The sequence below is a fragment of the Callithrix jacchus genome, chromosome 10, assembly GCF_049354715.1.
Source record: "Callithrix jacchus isolate 240 chromosome 10, calJac240_pri, whole genome shotgun sequence".
Taxonomy (NCBI): domain Eukaryota; kingdom Metazoa; phylum Chordata; class Mammalia; order Primates; family Cebidae; genus Callithrix; species Callithrix jacchus.
Genome location: NC_133511.1, coordinates 20531568 through 20544322, shown reverse-complemented (window position 1 = coordinate 20544322; position 12755 = coordinate 20531568). Strand labels below are relative to the sequence as shown.

The window sequence follows — 12755 nt, the reverse complement described above, 5'->3', positions numbered from 1 at the left end:
GATCGGGCACATTATAAGAAATATATTTAAAATGCATCACTTTAAAACCCTGCTCTTCTGCCCGAAAGCAGCCCCCAGCTCGAAAATTTAAGCAGCTCTAATTTGTTTGCCGGCTGATGTGTGAATAAGCTTCTGCAGTCAGTGAATTTTCCATCAAAGCTGATAAGCAGGAAGTCCCTGTGCTTTGGGAGAAAGAACCAGACTTATGTGTGCCAGGGAGGCAGGAGAGAAAATGCCCTTCAGGTTACACCCTGCCAAAGTCAGCTCATCTGCCCCTTGACTGTTGTCCCTGCGGTGGACAAGAGAGCCTGGATTGCTCACAGGAGAAAAAGTATTTCAGAGCCTTTTAGTGAATGAGGGGAGCACTGTTCTTGGACAATGAAAAGAAATGGAAAGAAGGAAAGGTATCAGTGATTGGAGGGGACTTTCGCTTCAGTTTTAAAATTCCGGCTGTCAGCGGGGTGGTCATATGGAATCTCTCTTGAACAACTTGGCAAACTAGCTTTAGAGAACTCTCGCCACAAAATCCTCAGGTCCCCGGGGCTCTGGTGTCCCTGTTGGCTATGAGTGCCTTAGGGCCTGGAGAGCACAGCTGTGTGCCTCCTGCATGCCTCTCCAGGGCCCAGGGAAGGGGGCTGTGCACACACCAGTTCCTAGTTCACTCCTGTATTCACTCTTCAGGCCTGCACTGAGCACCACTCTCAGCTGGCTCAGGGCTCCCCCAACACTGAATAATAGTGTGAAAAGGCTACGGTAGAGGGAGCACATAAACGGAGCACTGGACCGGTGCTTGCAGGGGCTGGGGTTAGGGAAGTCTCCCTGAGCTGAGTTTTGGAGACGTGAATAGGTGTAGCCGGGTGAGAAACGTGAGTGGGTACAGGTGCACCGGCACGGGCATGCAAGCGAGCCTGGCGTGCCTGACTGTCACATCATCTGGTATTGCCAGGGCAGAGCATTGGAAGGGCCAGTGCAGAAGAGGGGACTCAAAGGTAAGCAGCACCTAGCACCTGTCACCCTGAAAGCAAATGGGAGCCACCAAGCGGTTTTAAGCCCAGAAATCGTGCTCTCACAGATGTGTTCTCTGGTAGGAAAGCTGGACTCACTGTCTTCCAACTCTAAGAATTTTTTACTTTCTATGAGAAGTTGTCAACTATTTTAAACCTCAATCCAATTCCCCTTCTCCTGGCTCCTTAATTAAAAAGAAGAAATAAGTGACTTCTCAGCAACCAACCTTCAAAGCAGCCCCCCAAGTTACCCATCTTTTTTTCTGCTCCCTCCACCCAGATCTGGCCTTGAAGTTTCCTCATCAAAGGCAAAGTCACTCCCACTCGCTCCGGGGGAATCGCCCGCCAAGCAGCCTCCCCAGCTGGCCATGGAGGTCTGTTCCCCAGCCTGAGAGCTGGCACTCAAGGCTGCTGATTCCCAGCAACCAAACCCTGCTCCAGCGTTCTGAGCCAGGTCCCGACAGAAGCAGCTTCAAAGGATCTGCATATTTATTGTAAACTCCTTCCTCAAATTGAAAAGGTATTAGACAGTAGCAATCAGGACTCTCAGAGCTGCTTCCCCACTCCCACCCCGCAACCTGTCTGAGCCTTAATGGTCCTCCTCCTTAGCACAGAAGGGATGGAGCTATGATGGGGCAGCTCATAATACGAGGGGCTGGGATCCAGGGCACAGATGCCGGGAGTACCTCTCCATGGACAGGATGAAGCGCTGCTCACTATTCTTCCACGCCATGTGAAGGCAATGTCAGAGCAGAATCTCATCTGACAGGCAGGGCGCTTTTATAGTTTTCTGCTGTTCTAGGTTTGTTTGCTTTTGAAATGGAGGAAGGGGCCTGGATGTGGAGATAGGAGTGGCTCTCAACAGAGAAGCAAGTCTGCTAAAATTCCCACCAGAGCAACAGAAGCTGTCTTCCGGAGTTCTTGGCTGCACAGGGCCACGATAAGAAATGCAGCTGCCTTGACGTGACTCAGGAGTGCAGCAAAGCAAGTTCCACAGCTGCCAATACAAGAGGATCCTGACTCCCCCGGAAAGGTGGCAGAGCTGTCTCTGCGTGGGCTTCTGCCAGGCAAGATGGCAGGAGAGGAGATTAAAGAGAGGCGGCCTGACCTCCTAGCAACGGGTGGGACCTGCAGGAATTTCAAGGAGTTGGGTTGAATTCTCTGAGCCTTCTAAAGACTACACTGGATCCCTGAGTTCCTGGTTTGCAAGGGTGACTCAGGAAAGCCATCTCATCCATCCTCCTCCTCGGCTTAGAACTCAGATCATTCCAGAGAGCCAGCCCCTTGAAAGCTGAGTTGATACCAGCTTTGGAAAACAAAAGTCTGGCTGTCAGCTCCCAAGGCTGATTACTGGCCCTCTCCTTCACTGCCTTGCCTGTTTCTCCAGCTCTGTAGGAAGAGAGTGAAAAAAAAAACGTGGTCTAAGGAAAGTGTGACTCGGGTCTAATTGCTATGAAATTCATCTGAAAAGAACCCTCTGTATCTGGTGGGGAGAAAGGCAAGTGGAATAATTAATTGATCCCAAGGCCCAGAGTTCAGAATGAATACAAATTTGGAAAACAAATTCCAGGAAGCAAGCTAACGTGGCAAATAGAAATTCAGTGTTCAGTTTGAGGAAATTCATAATCCTCAAATGCTCTCAGCTCTATGTTGTTCAGCCCCATGTGGAGTGTGGTGTTCGATTTGGGCCTTGTGTTTTAGCAGACAACCTGAAAAGCACTAGTGGTGAGAGATGTGGAAGTCATGTCATGTTGGGTATCGTTGCTTGAGAAAGAAAAAAATGGAAAAGCATGAAAACATCAGCCCTGTACAGTAAGACCTGGTTGCAATTTTGCCTTCCCCAAAAGATTATGAGCTCTCAAGGGAACTATGACTCATGAATCTTGCATTCCCAGCCCTTGACACAGAGAAGGTGCTCAAAAATTCTATGCTAAATTCAGGCATGAAAGAATAAGTGAATAAAGGAAAATCAAACTTTTAAAAAGTATTTGAAGAGCTGGTAAGAAAGAGGAAGCAGACTATTCCTATTATGGCAGAATTAGGAGATGGATATTGACCCAGTGCCCGGAAGAATTTGGAATGTGTCCCTTGAGAGGCACTGAATTCCTCAGCCCAGAACATGCTCAAGGAGTGGCTGGGTGGTTATCTATTTCAGGGAAACAATGGACAGCGTTCTTACACTGGGTTGGAGGAATCCATGAAAGGCCTGAAGGTCCTCTCCAACATGGTCTGGGGCAATTCTGCCTAGTGGAAAGACCTTGGACTTTGAAAGCAGCTGTCCTCAGACCCAGTTCTTAAATCTGGCACTTACTGGCTGTGTGAATGTGGATACATCACTTCTCTCTCTCTGTCTCAATTCCTTCACCTACAAGCTGAGAGAATAGCTCTCCTGCAGGGTTGAAAAAATGATGAGAAATTTTAAATACATACATATACCACTCAGCATAGCACATCATGTAGGTGACACTAAATGTTAGCCATTATGTCAGCAGAGCTGGCTTTCTCTGTAAGGCCAGGCAAGCACAAGACTGTGCCATGCAATTTTAGTTTGGATACTTCTTGGGTTCACCTAGGTCAAACATCGAGCGGTTACGACCTTCATTGCTCAGAGAAATGAAACTGAGGTATCCACATAGTGACATACAGAGAGCCAATGGAAAAAGTTTAGATCTGCATCTTTAACTAGGAATAGCAAACCTCGAAGGCTTAATTAGAGCCTGTTAAGCCATTTCCGATCCTCAGATGAAAGGTGCGTTCATCTTATTACAGCACTAACAAAGTCGCTCAGGGGCTGCTCAGAATCTCTGATCTTTCGACCAAGTCAAATGAGGGAAATTAAGGGCCATCTAATGCCGTACTTCCTTCTTTCCTGGCCTCTTCCAAAGAAGATTTCTCCCAAATCAGGAGACTCTACTTTCCTGACACTGTTCAGGCCATGTTCCGTGGCACAAAAAGGGAGATACGAGATGGACGATGGCGATCTGGCATGTGCAAAAACCGGAGGGTGGAGCTGAAACAATACTGCCAACTTCTATGCCCATAAACCAGTAACCGGGAGATGGTCCTGGTTCAGAAATGTCACTGACTGGGCACAACAGTCTCCAGTAGAAGCTCCGTAGAGTCAGTCCCAAGATGGAAAACCCTCTCTCCAAACAGAATCAAAATACTAATTTTTAAAATAGTAAAAAACAACCCTGAGTTCTGAGAGACTATTTTTAAAATGGCAATAATCCTTTAATCAGCCACCGGCAGAGTATGTGGTATTTGGTTCAGACGTTTTACCAATTACAACCCACCAGGTCCCTGCGTGGGGCTTTCTAAATAATCAAAACCAGCTCTTAATAGTCACTCACCCAGACAGGAAGAAAGAATAAAACCAAGCCCTGGTGAGACGATGCCATTCCTAAGGAACGCCCAGCCCAGTCGGTCATCAGGACCCTGGCGCTGTCCTGGTTTGCAGCAGGTGGCAGCAAAGCAACAGACCTGGCTGAAGGGTTTTGATTTGGGGCTTTAGGGATTCCAGGAAAGTGAGGAACGGCCAGGAGTGGGAGATCCAGGAGCATGGGCTTTGTCGCTGGACAAGCCTGAGCATAAATTCCAGCTCTGCCTGAAGTCCTTGCTAATAGCAGGACCAAGTTCCTTCCACTCCCTGAGCTCCCGTCTTCTTATTGGTAAAATGGGAATTGATCTACCTTGAAGGGCTGTCCTCGAGATTCGAAGCGATTTGTGCCAAGTGCCCATGTGGTAACCGGGATGCAGAAGGTACTCAAAAGATGTTATTTTCCCCGCTCCTTGTCACTTTCTCCTCCCCTGCCCAGCATCACCTTGAATGGAATTGGGAGAATATTCACTCAGGGAGCGAATGGAATTGCGAATGGAATTGGGAGAATATTCGCTCAGACATTCCTCCCACCCTAGAAGAGAGGCCCAATTAAATATCACTCCCTAAACCATTTCTTCATCCTATAATAAGCAGGGGAAGGCTATCTGTCAAGAGGCAAAGATTGGGCAGTGATTGGGATGGGACCTGGGGACCAAAGCTGCGAAGCTACATCTGTGTCCATGATACCTCACTCACAGCTTCCGCTCGGTACTCACGGCACCTAAACCAGACAGGGAAGCAGCAGGACACTCACTAGATTTGTTGAAAAAAAAAAGGAGGGGCCATAAAGAGAATAATCACCATCCACTTTACAAGTCCAATCAAGAGTATGTATCCCTTAGAGTAGCTGAAGGTCAAAAAGACATCCTCCTTAACAGTCATTTCTGCAGCAGATTCCATCCACTGGCTCAAACAGATGGGGGGAAAAGGGGGGGAAGATGTGGAGAAAAAAATCTCTGTGTAGAGGCTGCAGTTCATGAACACTCTTCTACTAGGGCAATATTTATCAAAGGGTAGTCTGTGGGCCACCTGCACTGTAATCATCTATCTCGGTGCTGGTTAAAAATATGCGGATTCCTGGAATACATTCAGTTTTACTAAACCAGAATTTATAGCTGTGAGGCCTGGGAATGTCTGATTTCTACGAAGCACTCGTGGTCATCCTGGTGCATATCGACATTTGAGAAGCCCGCCCTGCACAGCTCATGTGTGCTGCTGCTGAAGAAACTGCAGCCACTAAGGAGGATGCCTCAACGTACAATCCCTCGCTGGTCTGGGCTGGGGGCTGAAGGACGAGTCCTGGTGCCTGATGATGTCGTTTCTTTATATGACTCAGTCTTCTGGCCTTGTAGCTAGCACAAGCCACCTGAGTGGTCGTTGTTGGAGAAGCAGAACAAAGATGAAGAGGTACTTGGAGTCTAATCAGCTGTCCTTCAAGTGGAGAGTGGGATCAGGGCTACCAGCCAGCTCTGCCACTGCAGGTGTCTCTTGATGGAGGGGTGCTGGAACTGGGCTTTTCCCAGGAGCACTCACAAAGCAGGACTGAGGTCCAAGGGGAGCGTTTCAAAGCCTGGGATTGGGTTTTCCATGGAGTGAGCAACCTGTTCTCCTGACTGTTCCTCCACGTTTATCATCTCCAACCACTTCTCTTTGCCCCATTTTCTTTTTCTTCTTACCACTCTCGACACTATGTCACATACATGTTTGTTTGCCAACTGCCTGTCCCCTACTAGAATACAGGCTGCACAAAAACAGCCATTTCCTCCATCTTAAAAAACCTATACCTAGAAGAGAGAGTGGAACATAAAAGGCACTCAACAAAGATTTCTTAAAAGAATGAATGAATATTCTTCGCATCCCCCAAGCACATTGGGGCTCAGAGAAAAGTCTGCCTGACAATTTCCCCACAGGCTGGCAGCATCATTTGTTCAGAGAATTAGGAGCCCGAGGGCACAATCTGAGTGTAATAACCCAAATTTGCACTTATGGTTTTCTATGTCAGGCTCCCTGGCTAGACTGTGAGTACTCTCTCCGTGTAGGGTCTGAATCTTTTTCAGCTTCGTTTCCCCCAGGCCCAGCATGGCACCTGATACATAGTGCATGCTCAATATATTACTTGTTAGATGAATAAAATGGCCACTCTGTGAAACGCCATCCCGGTAGTTTCTGGCTGCCTACCTAACCCTGCTCTGATTTGAGAAATTATGCAAAATGGTAGCTCTTTTTGCTTACAGGTAACACAGCTCTGGCCCAGAGACACGAGGCGCTGCTGAGAGTCAGCAGCAGGACTCTGGGCTCCACTCTGTCTGGGACTCTTTCCTTTCACTGCATCATCTTCCAAGAAGGGTGACCTGGCCTCGGGGCCCAGCATAATTACGATCTCCTAGAAAGAACTCCACTGGGCCTTTAAGGAAGGCTGATCAGAGTCTCTCAGATGCAGGGACAGGGGAGCAGGAGGCAGACATGAAGAGGCTTCCATAGGGGTGGGGCTTCATCAGAATCACCTTGGGGGCTTGTCGATGGCATCAGCTCCTGGTGCCTATCATAAGCCTATCATATTCTTGTGAGATAGAGTTTAAAAATCTGTGTATTTAATGCTTTTCCAAGGTGCTTCTGATGCATAATTGTTGTAATGGTTAAGAACTTTAGAGGCAGATCTATCTGGATCCAAAACCAGCTCTGTCATTACTATTTGTTCAAGGACAAGTCAGTCAGTCTTCCTAAGCCTCTGTTTCTTCAAGTATAAAATTGGGACTAATAAAAAATATCTATTTTGTAAGGTTAAAAGAGAAAATATATATAACACACTTAACATGGTATAAGGCCTATGGTAAGAGCTTAATAAATGGAGGCTGCCATGATGATGTTGATCGCAATGGTAGTGATGATGATGTTGACAGTGGTGATGATAATGACAATGGTGGTGGTGGTGGTGGTTGTGACAATGGTGGTGGTGAGTGGTGGTGGTCATGATGATGGTGGTGGTGGTGATGGTGATGATGAGGATGGTGGTGGTGATAATGCTAGTGTTGGTGGTAATCATGATGACAGTGACGGTTATGGTATGATAGTGGTGGTGGTAGTGGTGATGGTGGTGGTGGTGGTAGTGGTGATGGTGGTGGTGGTGATGACAATGGTGATGGTAATGATGATGATGTTGATGGTGGTAATGATGACAGTGATGGTGATGATGCTGGTGGTGGTGGTGATGACAGTGGTGGTGGTGATGATGATGGTGGTTGTGGTGATGATGATGATGGTGGTGTTGATGGTGATGATCATGACAGTGATGGTGGGGTGATGGTGGTGGTGGTTATGGTGATGGTGGTGGTGATGGTGATGGTGGTGGTGGTGGTGGTGATGATGGTGGTGGTGATGGTGATGATGGTGGTGGTGATGGTGATGATCATGACAGTGATGGTGGGGTGATGGTGGTGGTGGTGGTTATGGTGATGATGATGGTGGTGGTGATGGTGATGATGATGGTGGTGGTGGTGATGATGGTGGTGGTGGTGATGATGGTGGTGGTGACGGTGATGATGCTGGTGGTGGTGATGGTGATGGTGGTGGTGATGGTGGTGGTTGTGATGATAATGACAGTGATGATGGTAGTGATGATGATGAGGTGGTTGTGGTGATGATGATGATGGTGGTGGTGATGGTGATGATCATGACAGTGATGGTGGGGTGATGTTGGTGGCGGTGGTGGTGGTTATGGTGATGATGATGGTGGTGGTGATGATCATGACAGTGATGGTGGGGTGATGATAATGGTGGCGGTGATGGTGGTTATGGTGATGATGATGGTGGTGGTGGTGGTGGTGGTGGTAATGGTGATGATGATGGTGGTGGTGGTGATGATAATGACAGTGATGATGCTGGTGGCAGTGATGATGATGGTGGTGGTGGTGGTGGTAATGGTGATGATGATGCTGGTGGCAGTGGTGATGGTGGTGGTGGTGGTGGTGGTAATGGTGATGATGATGCTGGTGGCAGTGGTGATGATGGTGGTGGTGGTGATGGTGGTGGTTGTGATGATAATGACAGTGATGGTGGTAGTGATGATGATGAGGTGGTTGTGGTGATGATGATGGTGGTGGTGATGGTGATGATCATGACAGTGATGGTGGGGTGATGATGGTGGTGGCGGTGGTGGTGGTTATGGTGATGGTGGTGGTGGTGGTGACGGTGATGATGCTGGTGGCAGTGGTGATGATGGTGGTGGTGGTGGTGGTGGTGATGATGGTGGTGGTGGTGGTGGTGATGGTGGTGGTGGTGATAATGACAGTGATGGTGGTAGTGATGATGATGATGTGGTGATGGTGATGATGATGGTGGTGATGATGGTGGTGGTGGTGGTGGTGGTAATGTGATGATGGTGGTGGCAGTGGTGATGATGGTGGTGGTGATGGTGATGATCATGACAGTGATGGTGGGGTGATGATGGTGGTGGCAGTGATGGTGGTTATGGTGATGATGGTGGTGGTGATGGTGATGATGGTGGTGGCAGTGGTGATGGTGATGATGGTGGTGGCAGTGGTGATGATGGTGGTGGTGGTAATGATGATGGTGGTGGTGGTGGTGATGATGGTGATGGTGGTGATGATAATGACAGTGATGGTGGTAGTGATGATGATGATGATGATTCTTCATATGCTCCTGGAAAAGGTGATTTGCAACCCTTCAGTAGTGTGCCCCCTTGTTCAGCCATTCTTACAGAAAGCTCTTCAATGATCCCGCTTCTTGCTGTAGTTAGTGCCTGGCTTCCTACTTACCAGTCTTTTCTAAAGCTGCTGAAGGGTTAGACAAATAATAAGGAGTTGATTATTAGGGTGATGGCGAGGGTGGGAGACCTTCAAGAGATACTTTGAGAGTCAGATCCCTGTTTCCTCTGATGGAAGAGGATCTCAGAAAAGTGGATTAAGAGTAATGGCAGAGAATGAGCAAAGGAGTGGGGAGTTGAAAGGAACTATGAAGGACAGCCATCCCTGCAATGATGCAGCAGGCAGGGAGTAGCCAGGAGAGGAGCTTTGTCATTGGCATGGGGGTGAGAGCTGCCAGTTGGTCAGAGAAGAGCAGACAGGAGCGACTCAGCCATGCACTTCAGCACTGAAGGGCTTCCTTGGCCTACGTGGGATATAGTGCCTGCCTTGCCGGCAGGCTCCCTAGAGTCTAACACGGGCTCCAGGATTAGGGTCAGACTCAGGGACTAAAATCCGCCCTGGAAATTCCTACCGCGTGTGATACCCCTTTGCCTCCCCTCTCACCCCAGTTCCCTCCCTCTTGGTATTTTGCTGGGGGTGCAGTCCCTTGGCCACAATGGCTGATCTGGTGGCAGGAAGGGGGTGGCTGGTGCAGGCCAGGAGCCTCGCTCAGGATCCAGCCTGCTGCTCTTGGGGATAACTGGGACCAGGAGGCCATCCCAAACACCAAGGCACTGAGGAAATGGGCTGGGGTCAGAGAAAGGAACAGAGAGGAGGGACCTGCCATCACCACAGCACAGCTATGCTTACCTGCCGAAAACCATTCCTCGTGAACTGTAAGATTTTCAAGGCATAGTTGGACCTCTGGCCTTTGCTGTTGAATTCAATGTGGCCGGTAAGACCTTCCAATTCTACCTGTCCAAGAGAGAGTGAGTTACAGCACCAAACAGGCCCCATGTTACACTTGACCCCAACAAGATCTCTATACAGGGGCTATTTAAGGATGCCCAGAAGAGAGAATGCAGTTAAGATCTTTCTCTTGCCCACCCATAGCCAAGGCATCTTGAGATGATAAATGTGATGTCTGCAGGGACAATTCAGACTTGGCTTGGCCTGGAGTAGAAGAAGAATGCTCTCCCAATCACCCCATACCAACTGCACAAAACAACCCAGTCACGGTGCTAACTTGAGCTCAGATTCCCCTCGGGCACTCCTCCAGGCCTTTGGCTGTCCACAGCATTTATCCTCTCTGGGCAGGTGCTCACCCACCACCAGGCCCACAGGAAGTCAGGATGACTCTCCACCTAACTCTAAATGCAAACTCCAAGACACCGTGCTGTGGCAGGCTTCTCCAACAGGAGATGTCTTCTGTGTGGGGCAGAGATCCACATTCATCCACCAGAGGAGGCACGGCAGGGGAGGACAACAATGGGAAACCCAGCCACGACAGAAGTCGTGAGCCTGCAACTCCCAGAGGATGCCAGTCTCCAGCAGCACTGCCCTTTCCCAGCTGTATGAAGCTTTGCTGAGAACACCGCTGAACAGAGAGGGCAGGTGCTAAGTCTGGAATTCAGGGGCCCATTAATAGTGGAAGGCTCGAGGGCTGTTGCCTTCTGAAAAAACTTCTATGGATTCTCAGTGGTTATTGGGGTTTAGAGAAGAAATGTGGCTCATGATCCATTCAACAGGGGTCACCAGAGATCCCTGATTTATCTGGGGCTGTAATACAGGTACATTTCGGAGAAGCCTGGGGTTGAGGCACTCTTGGATCCTGAACCATGTGTCCCACCCCATCAACCTGGGCACAGCCCTGCAGGGCCTCAGCCGCTCCTCACCATGCGCAGGTAGTTCATGAGGCTGGTGCCATGCTGCCAGATCTGGGCCGAGCCACAGGACAGGGGCTTCACGCCGATCTCCTGGCTCCGGTTCAGTTCCTGCACCGCAGTCACCACAGCGTAGACCGCATCAAACAGCAGGGCCGACGAGAGCTGGGAGAGGCCCAGGAGCAGGCGGACAGAGGGAGTGACGGGTGGAGAAGAAGAAAGGGAGGGGAGGGAGAAAATAAGAGGAATGGAGAAAGAAAAGAGAAAGCAAAAGAAAGGCAAATAAGGATGCATCTTCATTGCCTTGGCCCACATCCTGTCTCTGGGCCAGCTCTACTTCACCTAACAGCCAAGTGCTCACCCAAGGCACACAATGGTGCCAAAGGCTACTCTGGGATTGAAGCCTCCAGCTAGCTTGTTGGACCCCAAATGACTTCAAGTGCATCCTTTTTCTCTGCTCCAGGGAAACAAGCAACTGCCGTGGCTCCCAGGAATCCTCAAGAAGAGGGCAGGGCTGCCTATCTCAAGAAGAGAAGAGAAAGGAACCTGGCTACCGCCCCCATATCTGCCCATTCTTTAAGGCTCAGTTGAAGGTCACTTCCTCCTACAAGACCCGCACGATATTGTTTCTTCCTAAATGTACCTAATATTAGTCCACTTTGTACTGTTCAACGTGACGAGTAGGTGTGAAGTACATGGTAAGTTCAAAGCCCAAAGATGAGTGAGAGCCTACTCCTGTGATTACAGCAGGACGGAGAGGGGAGGTATGAGGAGACAGGGCCCAAATGAGACCATGAGACTGAGTGAGCCACATCCACAGAGACCTTGACGGGGGCAGGTTCCAAAGAGGGAAACATCTGGTTGGGCAACCAAGAAAGTCGTTCGTGGAGGATGCTGCCCTGGAACTGAGCCCTGAAGGATGGGGAGTCACTGGGAGGAGGGAAAGACATTCCAGAGCATGGAACTGCAGGAACAAAGACTAGGAGGTGGAGCGTTTGAGCACTCCTGGGGTGGGAAGGGGGCGGGGGCCAGAGGAAGTAGTCTATCAGACACATGGCAGGAGTCATGGCGTGCAGGGCCTGAAAGTCAGGGAAGCGGTCAGCACAGTTGTGTGCTCACGCTTCCACCTTCCCTATTAAACTGCAAGCTTAAACAGGACCTTAATCTCTATATCCTGCACAGCATCTGTCATGGGCTTGTCATGTGGCTGGCCCCCAAGACAGCTGCTTGACTTGAATTAACTTCTGACTGAAATCTGCCCACTACCCAATGAGTGGATACAACATTCACAGCCTGTGGGGAGGGCAGAGCTGGGTAGCTTAGTGGAGGTGGTAGGAGTGGAAAGACAGAAGCCGCCTGACCTTGAAAAACGCGCGCTCTAAGGAGATAATACCACACTATGTTAATACACGCAGGATCCCTGGCAAAAAACAAACAATCTACTAAGTACAATTGACTACACACTCAACACTGGGCCAGGGCCCTGAGTGGGGCCAGGAAGGCAGGTGGAAGCCTGGGAGGAGTGGTGTTATGGGGTGAGAAGTCCACACACAGTCCCATTACAAGGCAAGCTCCTTCCCTGAAACACAACATTCTACAACTGGCAACTCAACATTGCCCTTTACAAGCCTCCTCTTTCAACTGACAGCACCCTTGTGAGGGTCCCATGTGAGACCCTTGTGCTGGCACCATTCCATGTGACCAACTTCTTACAGCCCGCCTCCTTCCTACCCAGCCCTGCGACACTGGCCCCTCCAAGGTTGGAGGGAGGGATGCTGTCTCGGGGTGTCAGCAGTGTGAGATGGTGAGGTGCTGAGGAAGGAACTTCAAAGCGTGAACACCA

At 49.5% G+C, this 12755-nt stretch overlaps 1 protein-coding gene across 13 annotated transcripts in view; it reads right to left on the bottom strand.

The window, feature by feature from the left end:
• The window catches only part of GRIK4 (glutamate ionotropic receptor kainate type subunit 4), a 489633-nt gene that overhangs the window by 104276 nt on the left and 372602 nt on the right, over positions 1 to 12755 (bottom strand). For 12 of the 13 annotated variants that reach the window (XM_078339710.1, XM_078339708.1, XM_054241643.2 and 9 more), the window contains 2 exons: positions 10925 to 11077; positions 9900 to 10004 (listed from right to left, as the gene is read on the bottom strand). In XM_078339710.1, the coding sequence (XP_078195836.1) occupies positions 9900 to 10004; positions 10925 to 11077 (258 nt within the window). The remainder of the gene's footprint in view (positions 1 to 9899; positions 10005 to 10924; positions 11078 to 12755) is intronic. The other variant, XR_013523083.1, reaches the window with a different exon arrangement.